This window comes from Lagopus muta, chromosome Z, assembly GCF_023343835.1.
Source record: "Lagopus muta isolate bLagMut1 chromosome Z, bLagMut1 primary, whole genome shotgun sequence".
NCBI lineage: Eukaryota > Metazoa > Chordata > Aves > Galliformes > Phasianidae > Lagopus > Lagopus muta.
Window position 1 is genome coordinate 39,865,189 of NC_064472.1, and position 24,436 is coordinate 39,889,624.

A 24,436-nucleotide genomic window follows, 5' to 3' on the forward strand; every position below is an offset into this window, starting at 1 on the left:
ACAGAAAGATCACTGAATGTAGCTCAGTTTGCTGAGTACAGCTACTCATAACACACAGCAAAATTATAATTACATACCAATGATCTGTTGAACTTGCTGAAACTGTTTTCAAGTGCAGTTCTTAAACCATCATTGCTGTCATGTAGTTTTCTATTAGCTGATCTAACAAGGAAATATAGTTTAACTTATAAAAGTATAACAAATTAAACTTAAAAACTACACAAATTAAGCAAATAAAATTTGAAAAAAAATATGCATTTTAAAAGAAAATGTTTTATTCTGCTGTAGATGAATGGTAACAGTTAATGTGGGATAAGAAATTTTGTTTAAACAAATGACTGAACGTAAAAAATGTGCCATAAAGTCTTCCTAAGTCTTTCAGTAACTAGAAGTGAGAAAAAAATAGATATGTTTTTAGAAGGCATGAACAGAACATGGATAGGCTACCAAAAATTGGAGTGTACAGTAGTTGCCTGGTGCACAACTATGTTAGGCTAAAAGGAAAAATCAGAAAGGCAACTAATACCATTCCAAATGAATTCACCCTTCTAAATGTATTTGTAGAAGTGGAATCTCATACATCTTTTTTTTCTTTGAAGAAATGAGAAGCTTAAATAAAAACATCTGAGAGAAACACAAAACTCAGATGGGAGACAGCCTAGCTTCGTGGTATCGGAGAGTTGGGCAGCAAGGGGCTCAGCAACCAGCAGCAGCTGGCCTTGTGTGGACAGACCTGACCTCAGCAGGTGCCCTGTCCCAAGCAGTGGGTTTGTCTGTGCTGATGATCCATCCCCATTGCAGCAATGTATTTTTCATCTCTTATTGGGAATATGCATTCTAAATGACTTCTAGTAATTTGCCCATATTTTTCCAAGTCATTCCAAGGGCTGTATTTCCTGCTTCATCCATAACGAAAGGAAGCCACTACTTTCCACTGTAGTCATGCTGGTGTGTCAGCACAGCTGAGACAAGCACCATTTTCTACTAATCCAAGGCCTATTGGTGACAGGTGGGTAGATGGACTGGATGATCTCGGAGGTCTTTTCCAACCTTGGTGTTTCTATGATTCTATGATTCTACCTGTCTCAAGTATACAGAATGCAAATGGAAGATGAAATTATACAGATCAGTTAACTACCTTCCGTGAGAACTGAAGCCATTTTAGTACTTGATAATTTTTCCCAAATCTCATCTCAGTCTTTTGAAGAGCTATAGAAACGTTTACCTGTGCCTATGTAGAGGTTATGTTTCTTAAAAATACATTGGAACAGCTAAGAACTTACTGAAGTATTTCAATTTGTCTTTCCAGATTATCTCTGTCTTCAGTATACTCCCGAATCATTTCTAGGTCTCTACAAATAAATAAATAAATAAATAAATAAATAAATAAATAAATAAATAAAATAAAATAAAAAATAAAGTTACACTTCATAGAAGATTTTTTTTCCAATTTATTTTGTGTTAGACACAATAGACTTTTTCAAAGTATTTCTGAATTAAATTTTTCAGTGTATAGATCTCTGCTTTCTAGAATACAGTAAAAGCATTTTTACACAAAATAAAATCATTTTCTAATTTCATTGATCTCTGCCAATACATCTCAACAAAAACTGTTGATGAAAAATAAAGGTGAGGGGTGCAGGGTGGAGTTATTGGGTTCGAGCTGGGCTGGACAGATATGCCTTGGGCATCCCATGGGCCCACAAGATGAGGGGTAGCATCCAAAGTTCAGTAAGCTAAAAGTCAGCTGCTTCAGCCTTGTCACAGCATGCCTTGATTTGAGAGGATGTCATGGTTTCAGCCGAGATAGAGCCTGAAAAGTGGACTTTCAGTATAAAGGGGGCTATAAGAAGAAAGAGAACAGACTCTTTAACAGGATCTGTTGTGAAAGGACAAGGGGAAATGATTTCACACTAAAAGAGGGGAGATTTAGAATGGGTGTAAGAAAAGTTTGTTATGGTAATGGTGGTAAAGCACTGGAACAGGTCGCCCAGAATTGTAGTGAATGCCCCATCCCTGAAGACTTTCAAGGTCAGGCTGAATGGGGCCCTAAGCAACGTGATCTAGCTGTAGGTGTCCCTGTTTAGTGCAGGGGAGTTAGACTAGACAGCCTTTAAAGATCCTATGCAACTCAAACAGTTCTATGATTTCTATGATCAGTGAAATAATCACATGAAAGGATGCACTGCTTCTTGAAATACTTTTTATGTTATATGAAGACAACTGTTTAGTAACACTGTCATAAAGACTCTTCTAAATCAACCTGAATGTCTAGAAGCAGCAATTATTTGCTCTAGATGAACTAGCTGAAAGGGATGTGGAAGGCTTCTGAAACTATTTTTGCTAATATTAGTAGAGATACTCTTCAGGTTGAAAATAATGGAGGGAAAAACTTGTACTCCTAACTGAAATACCCGTTAGATTTCCTTGAACAATTTTGAGTGTTTGCATTATGTACAGACATAGCTCTTTCATATATTTGACAACACAATGAACAGTAGTCATGGCAGACTTTATATAGTGTCAAATATTCACCTGCCTATGGCAAATTTAGAGAATAAGTTACTGGCTTAATACATTATAACAACATGAAACAAAAGATTCTTTTCCTGGTGAAGGTAGTGAAGTAAAAGCATTTACCTTTCTGTGTTTAAAGTCTGATCTGCATATTCACTTTTTAAGCTATCTAACTCACTCTGGAGAAAAGCGATATTTGTTTGTGCTTCTAAGAGGTCTTTCTTAAGTTTCTGGTTTTCCTGTATAAAAGAAAGATATTAAATATTAGCTGTCAAAATCACCTCCATAAAATGCTGGCATATTATATTGTGACGCTTAAATAAAAACCAACATAACACATAAAAATGAAACACTAGGAAAGCTCAGCAGAGATGGGAAAAGAAAATCAAACATCAGAGAATTCAGTGAACCAGTAGGCAAGATTCACTGAAATTTGATTTTTGGACTTCACAGTTCCACAAAAATGGGACTGTACCATTTTAAGCCGTTTCTAAATGTGATACCTAGAATGTGCATAAACATTATATAGAACTCTTTTTTTGAAGTTAGAGATCGTCGTATAGGTATCAATAACTTTAGAAAAACTTTAGAAAAGTTTTTCTCTTTTCTTACTTGTTAAATTATGCATTTAATTTAAATTTAATTATTTATTAAATAATATTAAATATGAAAAAAACAATCTGTATTGCAAGAAGAATAAAACTGAAGCTAAATTAATGTTTTTATGATAATATTTAATAATAATGTATTAATGATAAACACTTCTTACCAACAACATATCATGTATTCTCTTTTTCAGTTCAATCACATCTTCCCTGCTATTTATGTTTTTGGATTGCTCCTCAACCTACAAGAATTATAATATCACCCAATTAACGTACATACTTAATTACTGTCATTCAAAATACATAAAATGTAATTGAAATCATATCAAATAACCCCAAGAATGTGTTACAGCTAGTAAAGATTTAAAAATCAACAGTATTCCCAGCTTTATGAGTAGGGAGCATTATTCCAAAAACTTCTGGTCTTCTGTACAATTTTTTACATTAAAGCATTACAAATACTTAATTTTTACTTTGCACTCTGGAATTTGCTACAGGTATTGAATGTGTACGGAACACAAAACCCAGTAATTGAGAAGACAGTAACAGCTGTATCTCCACTAACACTAACATATATATATATATATATATGTATATATTAGTTCATCTACTGTCAATTCTGTACAGTGTATTTATTAAAAGCTTTCATGTTTCTCGTGAGAAATTTCCATTTCTATCAGTGCTCTTCTAAGTTCAATTCAATGTGAAAAAAATAAGAATAAATCCTCAATGGTTGCAAAAATTCTGGTCAAATTTCTATTCATATCTAAGATGTCAATTTACCTTTCAATCGGGCTTTGAATTAATAAGGTTGGGATTAGGTTTAGAAATTAGATTTAGACTAGTATTAACTAATTCCAATAGTAATTTCTGTTTGAAATTAGAGCTCAAACTTAACCATAAAAACTGAAAGAAATGTGCTCACTGACAAAAACACTATATTAGTTCAATATACTGCATTTATTTTTGATGATGTTTTTGGTAGATGAAATTGCCAATTTCATCTACCAGAGAATCACAGAATGGCCTGGGCTGGAAGGGACCTCAAGGATCATCAAGCTCCAGCACCCCCGCAACAGACAGGGCTGCCAACTTCCACATTTAATACTGAACAGCCCAGGGCCCCATCCATTGTGGTCTTGAACACCTCAAGAGACGGGGCATCCACAACCTCTCTGGGCAGCCTGTTCCGGCACCTTACCATGGTACTCATAGTAAATGTCTTCCTGACATCCAACCTAAATCTTCCCTCTTTCAACATAAAACCATTTTCCCTTGTCCTGATGATATCCCTTTCAAAGAGTTTACTCCCTCTTGTCTATAGGCTCCCTTTAGGTATTGAAAGGCTGCAATGAGGTCAGCTGCAGCCTTCTCTTCTCCAGGATGAACAAGCCCAGCTCCCTCAGCCTGTCTTCATAGGGGAGGTGCTCCAGTCCCCTGATCATCTTTGTGGCTCTCCTTTGGACTCTTTCCAACAGCTCTCTGCCTTTCTTGTATTGTATCTCCAGACTTGGACACAGTACTCTAGATGAGGCCTCACAAGAGCAGAGTAGAGAGGGACAATCACCTTCCTGTCCCTGCTGGCCACCCCTCTTCTGATGGAGCCCAAGATATCATTTGTCTTCCGAGCTGTAAGAGCACACTAATGACTCATGTTCAGTTTTTCATCCATCAGGACCCCCAGGTCCTTCTCTCCAGGACTCTCAAGGACTGCTCCTCCCAGTCTATAGATATGTAGGATTCCTCCAGCCCAAGTGTAAAACCTTGCATTTTGCTGTGTTGAACCTCATTAGATTCACTCGGGCCCACTTTTCAAGTCTGTTTCTAGTTCCATTAATTACAATCAGAGGCAATATATTAGATGTTTCTAAAGTATCACATACAGAACTAGTTAACTGCAGTGAAAATATCTTGATGGATTATTTAGCAAGAGAATTTGGCTATCTGGTCTCTTCACTATGTATTTCAATAGATTATGCAAAATGTGTACAACAACACAGAACTACAACATTAAAAAAACTTATTTTTAGTTGCCATTTACCTAGGCATGTAAACTTTGAAGGCTACATTTTGCACATCATCCTGGAGAAGGCCCTTCATAAGGTCAGAATCTCTTACACTAAAACTTCAAGTCATGAGTTCAAGCCACTTACCTTTTTAAGTTTTTTTATAGTCACCTGAAGATCCCCAACTTCAGTATCATACTGGCGCTTCAGCTCATTTAGTGCTTCTTCAGCTTTTCGTTTCTCCTATAATATTTTTTTTTAATAAATGTTCAGAAAGGCTTCAAATGTTTCTTAAAAGATGCATCTACCAACTTAAAGCCAAACTTGTTTTTCCCAGTAGATTAATGTGCGTAATTTTGTCTTCACACTAAGTCAACCACCCCTTCCTTAGATCCACAGGCACTGGTTCTACTATTTCAGTCCACTTATAAAATACTCAGAGAAACAAAACATTGAGGTAAAAGCAAAGATACAGGTTCAGCCTTGAATTCAGTGTTTGCTTTCACTTTGGTCTCCTGCACTTAGCATTTTAAATGTCTTAAACAAAGCCAAAAGAAAAACATTTAGTTTTCATTTTCACATGTATGTAGGTGTGTATTATATATACAGATGTCTGTACAGACAGACATACAGGTCAGAGCATTGCACCCTTACTTTCAACTGATAGAAAAGCATGCACCCAGCTCTGCCTAGCACTCCTGGGTGCACAGGACAGGGGGACAGATGGCAGTAGCAGGACGTGCTACCAGACTGGCAGGCTGTGCTTCCAAACGAGAGATGGCAGGTGTGGACTTTGTTCAGAATGCAGTCAGATGTTGACATCCGTGTGTTAAAATAATAATCAGTCAAAGTAATCAGCTTAAACTGGATTCTCTGACTGCTGGCCCCTGTACCAGACTCTTATGTATTGTTGGTAACTATTTGCTTCCCTGAAGAAATAAAACAGAGGATAGGCTCATGCTGAAGATACCATTACATAGAGGCAGGTGTCACTGTGGCGTGAGATCACTCTAGCAAACAATGGTCATGAGTACAGGCTGTAAGATTAACGGCTGAGCACAATCCCACAAAGTAAATATCTTACATTTACTCTCAGGGCGTTTTAGGAGGTGGAGTACGAGGAGCTATGAGTTACAGAAAGTGTACATGACTGAAAATGAGAAAAGCACTGCGGGAAACAAGTCATAGCCCATCTTTGATTCTGGGTGTGAAAACCCCATCCCAGCTCAGTGACAATCTGAAAACTAACACTGATAAAATCTGCAACCTGCTGCCCTGCCATTTCTTTACACTTCAATCCAAAGACTAGATCTAGCTTAGTCAATGCAAACTACAAGGCATTTGGTTGCTCCATGAGGGCCCTTTTTAGAAACTAAAACATAAACTGTGTACAGATAATAGGTAGCAGCCTTTAAATAAGGATCGCACCTAATTGCAGATGTTCTCAGACTCAACAAATGCACACATCCAGTTAATCTTTTTACAGTAGGGAATAAGATTTATAGGGCTTTTTCCAATGATTAACAACTTCATGCAGAACAGAAATTTTCCAAAGCAAATGCCTATGTTTTCTAAATAAAAATGCATATTCTCCATGGGAATAGTAAGTTTTTCTGTTCTGAAAGTTTCATTGTAATTAATTAAATATACATATGCTATTTTGCTGAGATGGGATCTTTTTTTATGCTTTGTATTTTGTTACTAGGAAAACAACAGACTTTGACAGGAGGAATGTTTCCTCTTGTACAGAAAAAAAACATTTGAAGCAAATCTGTCAGAACACCATTTTCCTTCACAGCTCAATTGCTAGGAGATATTTAAATTCGCCCCATTGGCTGACTGCACTTCATTGCTTCCTGTTTTGCAAATGCTTCTGTGAAAGAACACATACCAAATACGTAAAGGTTCAGTAGATAGCTTTTGCTACCAAATTAATGATCGCAGCTAGAATACACATTTTAACTAGTGAACTTCTTTCATTCACATTAGAATACTTTGAATGAACTGTTGCTCTTACGCTTACTACAAAGCCAGGTAATATATCACATAAATTTAGGAATACTTTAACAAGAAGCAGGCTAGACAGGCAGAGCAATTTTCTTATACTGCTTTCTGCTTAGAATTAGACAGACACTTATGGTTCTACTCAAGTTTTCAATATGAGAGGGGAAAAGGATTCTTGTACTTTGCATGAAGACTGCAAGTGAGCTGAAACAACACCTAAAAACTGACCACACTGAAACAAGTGAACTCAACTGAGAGGTCCAGACCCTCATACTCTGTTATCACAAACATCCTCTCTCCTCTAGAATTCTCCAAACTATAACTGCAGAATCAGAATGCATCAGCAGGGGAAAGAAAGATTACTGCTACAGTCAGATGAAAAAATGAAAAATAAATGATCTGAGCATTAATTACTTAAATTCTTCCACTATTAAAGCAGGTTCCACCATTTTCTGGTGAAATGTTACTTGTCTTTTTTTTTTTTTCTCATCAGTTACCAATACTCTTCTCAGAAATAAACTCCTTTGCATGAAAATTATCTTACAAAAGAGCTTGGTTTCTTTTCTCACTTTATTTCTGAGTAGCCATTCCCCTTTGGGTAAGCATTATCAGAATACATTTTCAACCTCATGGGTAGTTTCTTTTTGTCCAGGCCCTGTTTACAGTGCCTTTGTGTTAGCCTAGCAGCATCAAAGACTCACCTGGCCATTAATCCTATATAAACCCACAGAGAGCTTAGTCACTATGAAATTGTGCAAACAAAAAATACTCACTTCCTTTTTAACTTTTTGCTCAGCAGCCTGTATCCGTTGTTCCATCTCTTCTTCCAGCTCACTGAGCTGAACTGCTGCTTTATCCTGAGCTCTAAAATTTAAAAGTAAATATTGTTTTAGAAATTGCCCTGTGTCTTGACAGAAAATTGTGTGAAATATGTTTGCTGAAATGGATAAGATAGACAAACATGCGAAAGACGTTTAACAATGAAAACAATTTTAAACATTTAACAATGACCAGACCTTGAAACTGATGTGATTGGGAATCAAAATCATAATGCAGTTTGAAAATACATACAAATTAGGTTTTAAATTATAGCTGATATCATATGATTATTGTGAAAGACACCTCATATAGAAAATTAAATTACAAAAATAAAAGGCCCCTCTGGTTATCTTATGACAAGGCTGTAAGATAATAACAACAGCAACTTGCACCATCTATCCTGTCCTGAGCTAATCTCCTTGAAGCTGGGGAAGCAAAACTATGTTTTTTAAAATTAAATTGTAATGGGAGTGGATGCTAAACCACAAAGTTACAGATGTGAAGACTAGTCAAAATGCTTAAGGCATTAGTTGTAAGAACAAAGCCAGGACCTACCCAAAACATGAACAGGGAATACTTACATAAATGTGCGTGCATGTAAACAACTTCTGAACTCTGTTTATGAAAATTCTGTTTGGCATATTTTGTCACTAATCAACAGCATTATCTAATCCAGCAAGATAGAATAAACAGAAAAGTAACTGCGTAAATGAACTAGAAGAAAGACTCAAAATACCTTTTTACAGCAATGGCCAAGGTCTCCATCTCTGTGCTTTGAAGTTTGATCTCTCGGATGAAGTTCTTAATGACATGCTCGTATGGCTGGATTAATCTTGGTTCCACTATGTGTATGTTCTGATACAGAACACTGACTTGCTCCTGTCTAAAAAGATAGATAGTTCTTTAACATACTTACTTGGAACAATGCTCTGTAGAGGTTTGAAAAATGCTATAAGTTGAAGTGTATCTCTTTATTGCCTATTTTTTAAATTTAACAAGTAAGACTTTGAATATACAGCAAAGATACATCTGAATTCTTCTAAATGATTTTTACTCCTTCTATTTCTTTAACGTAGCTACTGCAGAAAAACTTTTTAGGTTAAATAATTTTTTTAAATTGTATTTGTGATACACCAAAGAGTATACCACTGGAGCAATCCATAATGTAAATCAAGATTGGCTATAATGATAAATTACGCATTGTGGGGAGGTTTACCTCTCTAAGAAACTGAATAAAAAAAATTAAAGGGGCTAAGAATACCAACTACCCAAGTAAAAAAAAAAAAAAAAGACAGTGACATCACTGTAGGGAGTAAAATAAACAGAGAAAAACAACCCTGCAATAATATGGAAATAAATAAGCATGGACTGCAAAACTGGACGTTAAGAAATACTACTTTTCTAAAAGAGTGGTCAAGTGCTTGAACAGGCTGCCCAGGGAGGTGGTGCAGTCACTGACCCTGGAGGTGTTTAAGGAATGTTTAGATGTTGTGTTGAGGAACATGTTTAGTGAGAACTGTTGGTGATAGGTGAACGATTGTACTGAATGATCTTGTAGGTCTTTTCCAACATCAGCGATTCTATGATTCTATGAACTCACCTGATAGATGTAAAATTTACCCATGGAAGCTTGGAATAATACATAGCTACCCACATAAAACTCAGGGCTCCCTTAGCTACTGGATGTTTTTCACGCTTTTTGTATGAACAACCTGATGGGAGTTGTAGCAGAACAGAGAAAATAGCTCTCTCATTTAAAACAAATTATTTTGGTCCTGCTGTCTACAACTCTAATAATGACAACCTTGTTTTACATCACAAAAAAAAATTCTTTTTGGTAAAAAGTTAATTCCATGTATGACTCGTGTGGAAGACTCATTGCAGTAGGGAAAAAGAAAAAAAGTCTCTGTAGATCCTTGAGTAATTAAAAGCTCTCTTGAAATTTATACTTAAATATACTTAAAGGCTGCTCCAATGCAAGAATAAAATATTCTGATTCCTATTTGATCAGGACTCATTTCAAGTGACTGTACACAGTTTTAATTGTCAATTACAAATTGATTGTTGACAAGATTCAGAGATAAATAATATCACAAGCACCAAAATACTGTAACATATTATTAGATAAACAGATTTCAGGTCACTAAACAGTACACCATGTCACAGCTTGTGTTGCATGGCACTTCCATAAGGCAATTTGTAAGAGAAATGTCTACAACAGAATTTAGTAATCCAAGGACAAGCAAAGCTGGCTGCCATGCAGACAATATACCAAAACATGAGCAAGTATTCAAGAGCTTACAGATGAAACAAAGTGGGAAAAAAAGCAAAAAGAGAGCCGGTCTACTAATGTGCAGGAAGCAGATCTGTAATGAGGAAACACAGCATACCAGTTGCAGAAAGGCAAACAAAAACAATGTTTTGCAATTACTGGTCTCACAGCATTTATAACACATCATGAATGCCTGTCCTCTTTTTATCGTTACAGGAAAGCTTAACCTTTGATTTAAAGATATTCCGTATTAGATAGCTAACATTTTCCTATGTTCCATAAAGATAGTGATGATTAACCCATTAACTACAACCATGATATCAACAATCACTGTGATTTGACACCTGAAGCACTTTTACAGTTCAGTTTATCAGCATTCCAGAACTTTGTATATTCGATATGATTTTCCCACTGAAAGTATAACTTCATTTACTACAATAGCAGTATAATTGTTTTAGCTGAGTCCTGTTTTAAACAACTGAAATTTCAACAAACCATAAAATCTGTTTGTAGCTGAAATGCAGATGTTTATTTTAATATACAGAAACATAAGAATAGCTCATAAAAATACAGACTTTCTGAGGCCAGGGGAATTTGTGCGTGCATGCCAGTTTCTCTCTTGCAAAAAAAGGCTTCTGTTTTAGGTGTACTTAGCATCTCCAGAAGATAATTTAAACTCAACACAGTACTCTGACTATGTATGCATAAAATTTCATTTTCATAACATACTTAAACAGAGTAATATTAAGATTCACAGGTAGGTGTTTTTACTTGATATTTCACCTTTAGAAAAAACAGTCACAGACATTTTCCTTTTTCAACCACAGTCATTAAAACTCCAAGATAAATACTCACACCAGGATAAAAAAAAAAAAAAAAAAAAAAAAAAAAAAAAAAAGTCTTATCTCTTCAAATATACACTCTTTTTTCTCTGTACTACATTCAGAAGTGAGATTTCTGCAGTGAAGGATTACTGCACAACAGAGAATTTCAGCATGGTTCTGATGACAGCAAATACCACAAAATCCGTTGGTGTTTCATGTTCAGCATATCTCAGTTAAAATGCAAGTATATAGCAGATTTGTAGTATTTAAACAATGACTTCCAAGCACAAGCAGCTGCACAAACAGTAAGTTTAGTGTCTCGAGGTGATACCATTTATAGCATTCCTACCGTACTTCCATTACTGTTGATTAGCCTTGAAGCTGGAGCATGACTGTACTTTAAACATTACAAAACACAATCTCTCATAATCCCTCTATTTGAAATTCCATTTATTTAGATAGCTGGGTATGGTAACATATGCTGCATTTCATGAATTCTTAGCACTTCAGCAGTTGTCCTTCAGAGCTGCAAACACGTCACTAAAACAGCTAACAAACTATTCTGGTATAATTTCAGATTTTACACAGAAGCAGCTGCTGTGCATATTTGGAACTAGCCACTGAACAATGCCACTTCGCACAGCATGGGTGTTCACAAATTTCTTTAACAGTGTGGTGTGTTAAACAGAAATGACAGTAGTAACAGCGAGATGGACAGAACTGTAGAATAATAGAATGGTGTGGGCTGGAACGGACCTTTTAAGATTATTCTGTTTTATCCTTCCACTTCCATAGGCATTGACACTTCCCTCTACATCAAGTTGATCAAAGCCCCCATCCAGCCTAGTCTTGAAGACCTTCAGGGAGGGGGAATTCACAGCCTTTCTGGGGCAACTTGTTCCACTGTCTCATCTCTCTTACAGCAAAAAAATTTCTTCCTGGTATCTAGTCTCAATTAGAAGTTATCTATCTTACATGGTAGATACACTGAGCACAGTCTGAGTGACTGGAACAGGCTGTCCAGAGAAATGGTGGATAGTCCCTGGAGACATGTAAGGTCAGGCTGGACAGGGCTCCGAGCAGCCTCACGTAGCTGTAGTGCTTAGTGCAGAGGATTTGGACTATATGACCTTTAAGAGTGTCCTCCAACTCAAACAATTCTGATTCTATATACGAATTTAAGAAATAAAAAATATAAACACAAGATCAATGTTATAAAGTTATATTTTTACCCTCAATTTCAGTGTTGGCAAGGAGATGTCTGCTAACAACTTTATTTCCTAGAAAGCAAACAGTGGCAAAACTCTTTTACCTAATACTAAGACAATTTGTTAAATGAGCAAATGTTTACCTGAGCCTTTTCCAAATCACAAGTTACTAAATCATGGTTGGATATTTAAGGACATACATTACCTTTTTCACAAGCACTTTATCTTTCTCACCTTATCTTCTGCAGGGTTAGTCATTTGCTGCCTTTAGATAGAAATGAATCCATAAAACTATACAGCATCTCAGTCTGTACTAAGAGTCCAGGGATAAAAAACAGCACATGACTATCACCAGAAATCTCTTGTCTCATGGACTGTTACTGGCTGCAGTACAAGAGAAAATGCAGTGTCTTACACTGAGGAACTGGAGAAACAACCATTAGTTTGGCCTTTCCCTACAATACTTTGTTCCAGAATCAAAAACGTCTGTATATTCTATATATTCTATTCTATAAGGAATATTGTAAAGAATCTGTGCAATTTTCATTCTCTTTGTAAGAATGTCTGTCACTCTCCCTTGCAGCTTTTTTTAAAAGCTCATGCAAATACACATACCAGAACTGAAGATAAGAATTAGTCTCTCCACACTACTGTGCCGCTGCCATACCACTGTCTGCTTGCTTTAAGATGCAGTAGTAGGAAGCAAAAAATAGTTACTATGAGAGTTAATTCTGTGTGATGAAAGAAGTACCTTGTACTTATTATTCATCCTTGGTCCATTGACTGACTACCATACAGATGGACTCAAAATATCTGTGACCTTGTTTTATGAGGGTTAGAAAACATAACAAAGCCCATTGAAATAAAACCATGCAGAATCCTGGAAAGCACCTGCAAGGCTCTTTTAGTCTCAAATTGGCCAATGAAACTCCCAATGACACTCACCTGAGTACTTCTATTGCAGCTTTACAGGAAATCTTATTTAAAAACATTACTCAACAACTGACGTAAGCAACAGAAAAACAGGAGAAATTAGTCATGCAACAAAACTGAGGGAATGCTACTTAAATGCTTATGTCTTCCAGTACCTGAAGGGGGCCTACAGGAAAGCTGGGGAGGGACTTTTTATTAGCGCACGTAGTAACAGATCAGTAACAGTAACAGGAAATGGTTTTAAACTGGAAGAGGATAGATTTAGACTAGATGTTAGGAAGAAATTCTTTATTGTGAGGGCAGTGAGACATTGGGACAGGTTGCTCAGTGAGGCTGTGGATACCCAGTCTCTGGAGGCATTCAAGGCCAGGCTGGATGGGGCTCTGAACAACCTGATCTAGTGGAAGATGCTATAGTAGGGGGTTGGAAGTAGATGATCTTAAAGGTTCCTTCCAACACAAACCATTATGTAACTCTGTGATTCTAAGAGAAATTGTTGTTAATCATTTCTTTCTATATTTTAAATCACTCCTATTTTTACGTGTTTTACTAATTATTAGTAATGCCACTGCAACAGGGCAAAATGGTTGCAATGGACATTACCAAAAGTATTTGTATGTTTCCAGCTCCCACTGAATACATATTATTTCTTTTTGCATGTTTGTTAGTTATTCATATTATTTATCAAGAAACATTTCACAAACAGATTTTTCTATGATAATTGTTAAACATTCAGTAGTCTTTGCAGTACAACAATTCAGAAATTCTTGATTCAGTTTCAACAAAATTCATGTGAAATGCTCTTAAGGGTACCCTTAAGTTCCTCACTAATATAACCGTAGGCATTCAATTGCAAATGCATAGAAAGAGCTTTTTTAATACACAACATGAAAGAAAGTGTCCCACTGGACCCTCTAGTTGTATGTTTTCACAGCCTACCCCACATGCTTTTTTGCAGCTTCTACCACGTACAGGCACAAGGCATGAGTGGCTTGAAAAAATACAGTACACTAGACAAGTTCTTCTCCGGCTTTACCTTACTTCATCTAAAAGAATTTATTATTTTAGTTTCCCTTCTCTGTAATATTACTATATGAAATTGGCCACTATTTTCACATCTTCACATCTTCACATGACAGCTTTTGTATTACATAAAGTTACTGCATTACAGAAAGAAAATAAATCTGCCCTGAGAATAATGCCATCTGTAATATAATAGATCCAAAACACTAAACTGGAATAAGGAGGAGCAAAGGGGAAAAAAAAAAAAAAAAAGAAAAAAAAAAGGGGGGGGGGGGAGGGGTTTAGAGGTATCAGATACAGATACTTAGAATACATTACATGGCATAATTCCATTTAAACCAATTCACAGCAACTCCTAGTACTGTTCTGGATGGCTGAATGTACAGTGGTAGTTGGCCTACTGGTCCACACTCTGAATACAGTTCAAAGAACATTTGTGGAATTTATAAAAAAAAAAAGACTAAGTAGTTGCTGAGGTTCTTATATCCATTCCCTTTGTAATTCCCATGGAAAGTAAGCTGGGTTACATGGTCCACTTAGTTTCACCTAAATGAGTGTATTTGAAGCACCATTTTTCACCAACTATAGGACAAATCGCAGTAAGCCAGTGGAAAACAGAAGAAAATCAAAGATTTGCCAGTGATGTTACAGTACCACTTTTCCTTGCATGATAAAAATTCAGTTTGTCTTCCTTCCATCACTATTTGATGGTTAGTTACCTGCATCTGCTTTAGAAAGGTAGAGACTTACAAACAGCAACATAGCAAGATAAGCTATAAACTCACCGGGATTAGAGGTGTCCCTCTGGGCCTGGATTTTAACAAGAGGTAAGAAGACTTGACCAAATCACAGAGTCAGAATATCCCAAGTTGCAAAGCACCCACAAGGATCATTGAGTCCAACTTCTGGCTCCAAACAGGACCACACAAAAATCAGAACATATGACTGAGAGAGGCATCCAAATGCTTCTTGAACCTCAGAGGCAAGGGGCCATGACTACTACTCTGAGGAGCCTGTTCCATGCCTCCCAACATATGGTGAAGAACCTTTTCTTGATATTCAATCAGGCCCTCCCATCACAGCTTCATGACATTCCTTCAGGTCCTATTCTTTTCTTCTACAACAAAAATCCTTACACTGACTCCAAAGAATCCCTTGACAGTTTTCTGACATTTGCCTTCACTTCTGTCCTCTTCCTTATCCATGTTGTTATAGTCTTTCAGGCAATGGAAAAATGTGTTTTTTATTTCTATAGGTGTAGAATGTGCTCCTGTTTCTAAGCTTTAGAATGTTCTCTATTGCAACACCCTTCCCAGTGTAGCTTATAAAAACACTCATTGTCTGTAGAACCTCACATCTAACATGGATAAGAAGGGATGAAATGTAACGTGACCTGAGCCAGGAAACCCTGAGTAAGAGGAAGAGAAAGGGGTATTACAATCTGACAATTGTCCTTACACTGGAGATAATAACCTCTGTTAGCTACCACGGATAGAGAAATAGCTTGTACAGAAATGCAAACATACTGGATATGTAGCTGGGTCACATAAAGGTGGGTTGTTTTGAAAGTAGTGCCTCTTATTTACTTCCATGGAAACTACAACTGATACAATGAGTACAATGACACTATTTGATAGAGCAAATTCACAGCTACAAAACAGTATTTTTCAATATGGTCAGCACTATTAGCTATGCATTTTCATCAGCAATGAACAAGAGCCTAAATGCTGTATTCATAAAAACCTACACAGCAGAGGTAATCCACTGTCACTGCTGAAATGCACTACCCACCACCTCACTGTGTTCACATCCACTGTTTTCTTGTCAGAGATGCTTGTCAAGAATCAATGAATGTCAATGGGTGCCCTTTTTTCCACATGGAGGAATTCAGTGACACCCCCTTTGCTTCATATGCACTTCCATGTCGGACACCATTCTGTCAGACTGCCCCTCTGCTGCCATCTGTCAGACAGCAACAAAATGTAATGGAATATTGATGGGAATGTTTAACCTCTATTGACATACTTCCACCATACACCTCTGTTGTCATGGGTCAAAAGAATAACATAGATAAATAGCATTCTTTTCAGAGCAGCCTTTGTAAATTATATAATATAGTCAATGCATATAAGTAACAAAACCTATTTTAATTTTTAATATTTTCATTTAAAAATGGAAAGGAAAAAAAAAAAAAAGGAATGAAAGGAAAACATAAAACAAGTGGGATATTTGACCTTGTTTTTGTGAAACAAACTGCATCAGTCTGGTTCAGTGGTAGTGTTTGCAGTTCTTAGTGACCTCTCAAAGTATTTCCCAGATGTTTTTGATATTATTCCTCCTTGTTTCATCCTTGAAAACAATTTTTCAAAAAAGGTGCATGGTGCCAAAAGTTATGACAAGTGTACAGTGTGATTGTGAAGTGAGGGACATCCTTCTCTCTCATAGAAGTCTAGTGGAGAGACATAATCAGATTTTTCAGTTGAATATCTGATTCAATTTTAAAAATGTATTTATGTTGAATTAAAAAGAAGTCACAAATGCATTAAAAAACTGACTACCTTTTTGGAGCTCTTGAAACCTATTCTCAAATTCCCTTACAGCAATGGAAAGCACAGCTGCATATTTTTTGCTGTTCACAAGACTTTTAGTCAGCGTATGAAAATGCATACAGTTATTTGCCGTCACTTAAGTCAGCACTGCACTGCACCCTCCCCATGCCCTGGTTGCAGCACAGATGGTGCAGATTACACATCAGTGTTTGGTTATTCTGAGGGATGGGAGTCCACCTGGGGCTGGGCCAAGCCATTCCGAGCCACCGCCATGATTGCATGGGGTGCGAGACAGATGCAAAGTGAGCGGGGCCAGGCTGCATGCAGCCCCAAGGGTGTGGGTTGAACAAGTCTGGCCTAATACTTTCTTCTTGATTAAATGCCTTCAGGAAACACATAATTCCATGAAATTTTCATACAGAAATAACTTCCAGGTGTTTCTCAACCTGAAACATAGTGTGTTTTTCACTACCAACTCAACCTGTCTTTTCACAGATTGGATTGTATCAAAAGAAGAACAAATCTACAAACTCCATTTGATAGTCTAGGCAAGAGAACCTCAGCTGATTCTCAGGGAAGGAAATTTTAATATTTCCATGGAATTAGCACTGTTCTCTGCCTGAAGGCAAAGGAGTAGCTTGGAGCAGGTAGTGGAGCTGGAGTAGAAAAAGTCCATTTTTCTTGACAGAAAGGAAAAGATCTGTGGAAAAGGAGAACATCCTGAAGGATGGACTTATGGCTCAGGAGCTTGAGTTACAAAAATTTCAGAAAAACAAATGCTGTAGAGCCTAAGTTCTTTCGCACAGAAACTATTCTGCTTAAAAGGAAAAAAAAGAAAACAAAACAAGCCAAGCAAGAAAGCCTAAGGTGGCTCCGAAAGTCTTCTATCTCATAGAAAGGCATCAGTCACACCTTCAGCAAGATTGCATTTGCTAGTCCCTTGTCATGAGATGTATTAAAAGATGAGATGTGATTATTGCAGCAAAGTTCCTTTTTCCAGTGCTGTGATAAAAGAGTTCCAAGCAGCTGCTTTTCCTCAGGCTTTGCCTCTACTGCCTCCCTGAGAAACACATATCCACTTCCAAGGAAATCTCCAGTGTTCTCCATCTCTTGGAAGGAAATGCAATCTGTCAGCAAGACCTGAGCTGTGCTCTGCATTGGCTTTGTCAAAAATCCATCACAGCTCATGAGAGCACAAGTGAAACTGGTTTTTCTGCAGCTTCTCTCCTATCATGCAGGCCAGCAGTACATGTTATGAGTACCTCCTGCCCTTGCACTTTAAGCAGTTAATGTTAAAATCAAAACTCTTTTCTCACTTTACCACGGCCCCAAATCCACATTTTCTATACAGATCCAATTTGCCAAATATCACACAAATATCACCTGCTATTGTTAAAAGGGATTCCATTTGTTCCTATCATACACCAGAATGTACACTACATGCAGCAGTTCAAAATCTTAGTTCTTTCTGATTAAGAACTTCAAAATAAAAAGTTCAGAACTTGTTTCCTGAGAAGATTTTGGCTATGATTTACTGACATATATAAGTGTCATAGAGCTAATAAGAATTCTCCTGAAGTGCCAGCAGATGTTGGATTATTCTGTTCCAACGATGATGAGGAATGGAAAAGCACTGTCATCAGGAGACAACTACACATGCTTAAAGGAGGTAAGGGAGTAGAGAAACAGATCTGAGGATGATCACATATTAAAACGGAATGGAACACTAGTTAACACAGCCAAGGGCTAAAGCCTTTCAGCACAAGCAGTACACTGGAGAACTCCTGCCTGGAGCACCAAATAGATACATTTCTTAACACCTTTTCTGCTGCTGTGTCACCACAAACACTTCCTAGAGGAATAGACCAGCAAATAGGTCTGAATTTACAACAAAAAACATCTCCTGCAGCTCACACAGCTATACTCTATATGGGAATTCACATCATAGAAACCAAAAGCACTGCCACCATTTGTGTTAAACAGCAAGGGAGAAGAACGGCTTCACACATTATACTGGCATTTTTTGTGCTCGAGGCACAATTGTCTGCTAAGTACACATGAAGATAATGACCAACAGTAATTTGACTCATGAGTGCCCCTCACCAAGACATATAACTGAACCCAGCCCTGAAGATCTCCTCAGATGGACAGGGAAGAAGCTGGACTGAAAACAAACTTTTTAAGTCATTCACCTTTATTTAACTACAAGAGATCACAGCATAAGTTCACAGAACTGTGCACCAAACTACAGAGTGGCATGATACCCCCCACAGTAACAATATTTTTTAAATATTAACTGAATTCAGAATATTCTGGAACTAGGCAGTACCTAACAGTAAACGATGCCTATTTGAAGATACTTCTCCATTAAGGGCAAAGTTAAGAAATTAATCGGTGGTACAGGGGTTTGCACACCTGCATTTATGATGGCTTACGCATGGTATCTGAAAGCTCATTTTCAGAGAAAGAGGATTAACCATGTGTACTAGAGACAGATTCCTTTTCGATTTCCATCTCTCCCACTCTATCTCCCATGCCTTGCTTTTCTTTCAACAGAAACCATAGCAGTATGAAAGCATATGCCAGTAATGTGCTAGAGTGCGGCCAGAACACAGAACCTGGAGATACCAAACCCCACAATCCTACGTGGTTGAGATCAGAAAAAGTAGACTTCACTCATCCCCACTGGAGGAGCACCTTCCTTGTAGTTACTTTTCTCATGATTTTCCAACAGATGTAACTGCAAATATAAAGGGTGATAACACTGACTGCTTTGTGCACTAACATAAGTCTGGGTTGTTGGGTTTTTTTTGAAAACAGATAAAGAAAAAATTGAACTGGCAAACAACTAAAAATAAATAATTTAAGCAAAACAATAAGCAAGTATTTTTCATGATTTAATTATATTCTTCCATTTAAAACCCTCAGACTCCTCTGACAGTTTTAGGATATTCACTATTATTCACATACTTGATCCAAACATTTTCAGTGGGACTATTCACATAAAGAAAAACTTATACAGACATTTCAACAACAACAAAAAGTGTGCCATAAATGGAAAAAAGCTGAGCTGCAACAAAGTCTGCTTCCACAGCTTCAGGACAAGAGAGATGAAAAAAAAAAAAAAAGGAAAACAAAGGGCACACTGTTCTTGGGCTGACGTTGGCACAACCTAACAAACACAGCCAACTGTGAAGGGTGTTCCAAGGTATTCACAAAGCTGAGCATGAATGGGAAACATTTACATCAGGCAACAGCCCACCTGACACACATAGTTAATTATTGATGCTCAGCTCTGTTTGCAATCTGACACATTACAATCCCAAAGCAGTATAATGAAATGACATGTTTGCACGGTGAGGTGTCAGAGGGACACCCATCTCCAGCTCCAGCTATCCTCTCCTGCAAGAGTCAAGCTGCACTTGCACTGCTACTGCTGTAGCACATATATGGGCTTACTGCCTAAAGGAAGGCTTTCACATGCCATCATGGGTCCTGAGTCACTTTTACGTCACCTATTGAGCTACTGTCTGCCTTCAGGCTAAGTACTGAATTGCTGCTGCAGATTCTCTAACAAAGAGGGTTTACTTCTCTTTGTCTCCACTTACAGCAGGGAGGACATCAGGAACTTGGTATAAAAGATCAGATCATTCAGAAGTCACTGACATGCATAGAACATTCCAGTATAAGCAGTGTTACTTACATTCCCCTTTCAGGAAAAGAAAGACAGAAAGAGGGAAAGAGGGAAAGAAAGAGAGAGAGAAGGACGGAAGGAAGGACGGAAGGACGGAAGGACGGAAGGACGGAAGGAAGGAAGGAAGGAAGGAAGGAAGGAAGGAAGGAAGGAAGGAAGGAAGGAAGGAAGGAAGGAAGGAAGGAAGGAAGGAAGGAAGGAAGGAAGGAAGGAAGGAAGGAAGGAAGGAAGGAAGGAAGGAAGGAAGGAAGGAAGGAAGGAAGGAAGGAAGGAAGGAAGGAAGGAAGGAAGAAAGGACATGAGGATTCTGTAACTCTCTGAGAAGTTCTTTGAAGAGATAAACAGCCTTTTAGAAATAGCTAAAACCGTATTACTGGCCTAGGAAGTAATTTGAGGAGCATTATACGAGGAGCAGGATTTTATACTTGCCCCTGATCTGGAATGTGTAAAGCAGCAAACTGTAATTCGATATGAGTGGCAGAAAACTTACAGACTTGTCTCCTGTGTGTCTCACACTTCATCTCTACTTAAGTTCCTTTGCGTATAGCCACACATCTAGTCTGGTCTACCGCCAAAACCTTAAACCCCGATTACCTGTTTTTCAGTTTAAATTGCAACTTTTACGTGCAATAGAATGACCCGGTATTCTTACGGGCAATATTTTTGCAACAACTTAAAGCACCTCTAGTTTCAGGTATGTTAATGCCGACGCCCTGCAGCGAAACGCAGCCGAGCGGCTCTGAGCCGGCAGACCTGATTCTCCCTCACTCCCCGACAGCGCCCTTCATACCGCCAGCACCGGAGGCGGAGGCTCCCGGGGCGCAGCGTGTTGCCGGAGTGCTGGGATGCCGTGATGTGCATGCCCGAGCGTCCCGCGTGGGTTGATCGGAGAGCAGTGAGAGGGAGAAGTTGTGTACAGAGGTACATAAGAAGAAAAAAGGAAGAAATGAAAAAGAAGAAGAAAAAAGGAAAAGAAAAAGGCAAACGAAAAAGAAGAAAACGAAAAGGAAAAAAAAAAAAAAAAAAAAAAGGAAAAGAAAATGAAAACAAAAAAGAAAAAAAGAAAAAGAGAGAAAAAGAAAAAGGAAAAGAAAGAGGAAAAGGAAAAAGAAAAAGAGAAAAAGCACAAGAGTTGGAAATCCCAGAACCAGAGCGCGGAGCCCTTTTCTCAGGGCCGCTCCCGGACAACAGCGCGCCAGCCGCGCTGGGCTGCCCTCGGGGCTCCGCAGCCGCCGGGCATATGCGGCCCGGGATCCTCTCACCGCCAGCAGCAGCGCAGGGTCTCTGTGGTCCTGGACTTACCTGGGGATGTACCTGGCCTCGTCCCCCAGCCGCACCTCGAAGTCTCTCCAGGGCTGCTCCAGCCCCGCGGTGCTCCACGTCGCGGCCGCCTCCTCGCCCTCCTCCACCGGCTCCTGTTCCCCAGGGCCGCCGCTGGACCGCCGCCGCGTGGCGCCGCGGAAGCCGCGGGCGAACTCCCTGAAGGTGATGGCCCCGTCGCGGTCGCTGTCGAGGCGCTGGAAGATGGCCTCGGCCTCGGCCGGCCGCACTCGCAGCTCGGCGCAGAGCGCCGCGAAGTCCTCGCGCTCGATGCGGCCCGAGCCGTTGGCGTCGCAGGCCAGGAAGAGCGCGCGCAGGCGAGACTGCTCATCCCCCGCCGCCTCGGCGTCCATCGCCCCCGCTGGCAGTGCTGTCGCGCGCCTCCTGCGCCCGCGGCCGGGACGGGGCGAGAGGCGGCGGCTCGAGCCGGCGGCACCACTCCGCCGGGCGTTCAGCGGGGCGGGGCGGGCCGGCCCCGCTCCCCGCTCCGCCCCGGTGCCCGTCGAGCCGAAGGGAGGCGGGCCGCGGGCGATGGCCCCTGCGAGGAGTGCGGTGGGGCGGCGGTTGCTGCGGGGCACGGGCGGTGCCGCCACCTTCGGCCCCGGCGCGCAGCTCGGCTCTGCTCGCAGCCCCGCCGGAGCCGGAAAGGTCTCGAGGCGGGAGCCGGCGGGTGCCGGGCCTCGGCTGCCCTGGGCTGCTGCTCCCGGCGGTGCTAACGGCATCGGCAGCTCACAGGCATGCGGTAACAACGCGGATGGACGGTTCACTTGTACTACCTGAATGGGAGTGCCAACGCTGTGCAGATGCCATAGTCTTAAACCTCAGTCCTATCTTCCAGCACTGCAAAAACAGCACGGCAATGAGCCCCAAGGATTCCATACATAAATTCTTTCTGATCACTTTGGAGTTGCATGTAAAATAGAATATCCTGAGCTGGAATCTCAGAGTTTAATGTCTACATTGTAGAAAAAGTGCATGCTACTATCTCATCACCTGTAATTCAAACAAGTACATCATCAAAATAGCGAGCAAAAAGCTGGGCGCAAATCAGTCAACTTAAGGACTCATATTTTAGTGCTTAGTATACAAGAATTCTGTATTATACTGCATGTCTTGTCAAGACTATTCACTTTCTTGAAGTCTTTGGTAAATTTCAAATTTCATTGGAACTTCAGAGGAGGGTCAGGATGGAGATCAGGGACAGGCTTTTCACCAGAGTGCAGTGGGCATGGAACAGGTTCCCCAGGGCAGTGGGCATAGCCTCAAGCTTGCCAAGTTTGAGGAGCATATGAATAATGTTCTCAGGCACAGGGTTTGGATTTTGGGTGGTCCTGTGTGGAGCCAGGAGTTGGATTCATCAGTCCTTGTGAGTCCTTCCCAAATTGGGATATTCTGTCATTCGTTTAAATTCTTAACACAAATGTATTTTATTTGCCTGCACTTATTTCTGTGTCTATCTGCAGACGTAAATTGCATATGCCAAAGTTGTGACAGAGTTAAACAGAATGCAAATCTACCTGCTAACAAAATCGTGTTTCCTTATTGACTGAAGTACAGCCCCAGGGCAAGGACGTGATCCAGAAGAGTACAAACCATTCACCTGACCTCTCATTTCAATAAATCACATATGGTAAATGGAGTATAAAGTACTTCTCTGCCTAAGAGGTGTGGAATGTCCTAGAAGCAAATTATAATTCTTTTACAGTTTTGTTTTTGTTTGTTTGTTTGTTTTGTTTTGTTTTGTTTTTGCCAGAGTTAGACAGGGTCAGCTTAAAATTCTGCCATCTATCTATCTCTAGTCAATGAAATACGAAGCTTTCACTTGCACTCTAAATTAATACAGCCATTCAGTAACTTGAAATACAAATTTTAGCTTAAAGATAGCAGAGAATTGGAAAGGATTTGATACATTATTTATTTTTGTCACTATGTTTCTGTTACAATTATAAAACTACTAAGTGTAACAAAGCAATGTCACCTTTGGATTCCTTTATCATTACAAAATAAAAGCAGAGTTAAGAGCAGAGTTCTTTCTGTTCTATATTTTCTTACCTGCCAAAGAACATTTTATACTCAAAGAGTTAACCGGGTCTATCATAGAGTCCTTACAGAGCCAGTGATGCTGTTGTTCAGCCAACATGTAAGACATTTATCCTGTTTACACCCACCAGGCTTCTGTAACAGACTGACACTTAGCTTTCAGTGTCTACAAGGCTGTATCATCAAGGGTGGAATGAGTTTCTCTGGACAAGTAGTTCCCAGTCAAACTTATTTGCTAACCTTATATGCTCTTCTGGCTGCAGGCTTATGAGGTGATGTTTGTCCTGTACCCTAGCCACTCTTTTACTCACTCCATTGTACATAGTTCTTGTGCTAGTGCTTACTTTGGCTACCAAGTAGAGGACATGCACTTTGGACATATTGCCCCCATTTTTTTTTCTCTGACATTTAACATTTTAACATCATAAAGTCTTTCTGTATAATGCTGTTCTTACAGGACTTTGGGTTTTAGAACCCAAGGCAATGGCATGGAGCAGTTACTGGGAGGGGTACGATGGGATACCAGGAAATGACTCCTCCTCAGAAAATAGTGGGCATAGACAAGGATCTTCAGAGCAGTGGTCACAGTCACAGTCTGCTGCAGTTCAAGGAGCATAAGGAC

The 24,436-nt window shown here is 39.3% G+C and overlaps 1 protein-coding gene across 1 annotated transcript in view; it reads right to left on the minus strand.

Annotated features, from left to right (window-relative positions):
- The window catches only part of RASEF (RAS and EF-hand domain containing), a 40,550-nt gene extending 18,326 nt beyond the window's left edge, over window positions 1-22,224 (minus strand). Inside the window, exons 1-8 of the mRNA XM_048930849.1 lie at window positions 21,757-22,224; window positions 8,688-8,834; window positions 7,906-7,996; window positions 5,276-5,371; window positions 3,287-3,364; window positions 2,641-2,756; window positions 1,284-1,352; window positions 78-162 (exon numbers count right to left, since the gene is read on the minus strand). Coding sequence (XP_048786806.1) covers window positions 78-162; window positions 1,284-1,352; window positions 2,641-2,756; window positions 3,287-3,364; window positions 5,276-5,371; window positions 7,906-7,996; window positions 8,688-8,834; window positions 21,757-22,127 — 1,053 coding nt within the window. The 5' untranslated portion in view covers window positions 22,128-22,224. The remainder of the gene's footprint in view (window positions 1-77; window positions 163-1,283; window positions 1,353-2,640; window positions 2,757-3,286; window positions 3,365-5,275; window positions 5,372-7,905; window positions 7,997-8,687; window positions 8,835-21,756) is intronic.
- Window positions 22,225-24,436: the final 2,212 nt, after the last annotated feature.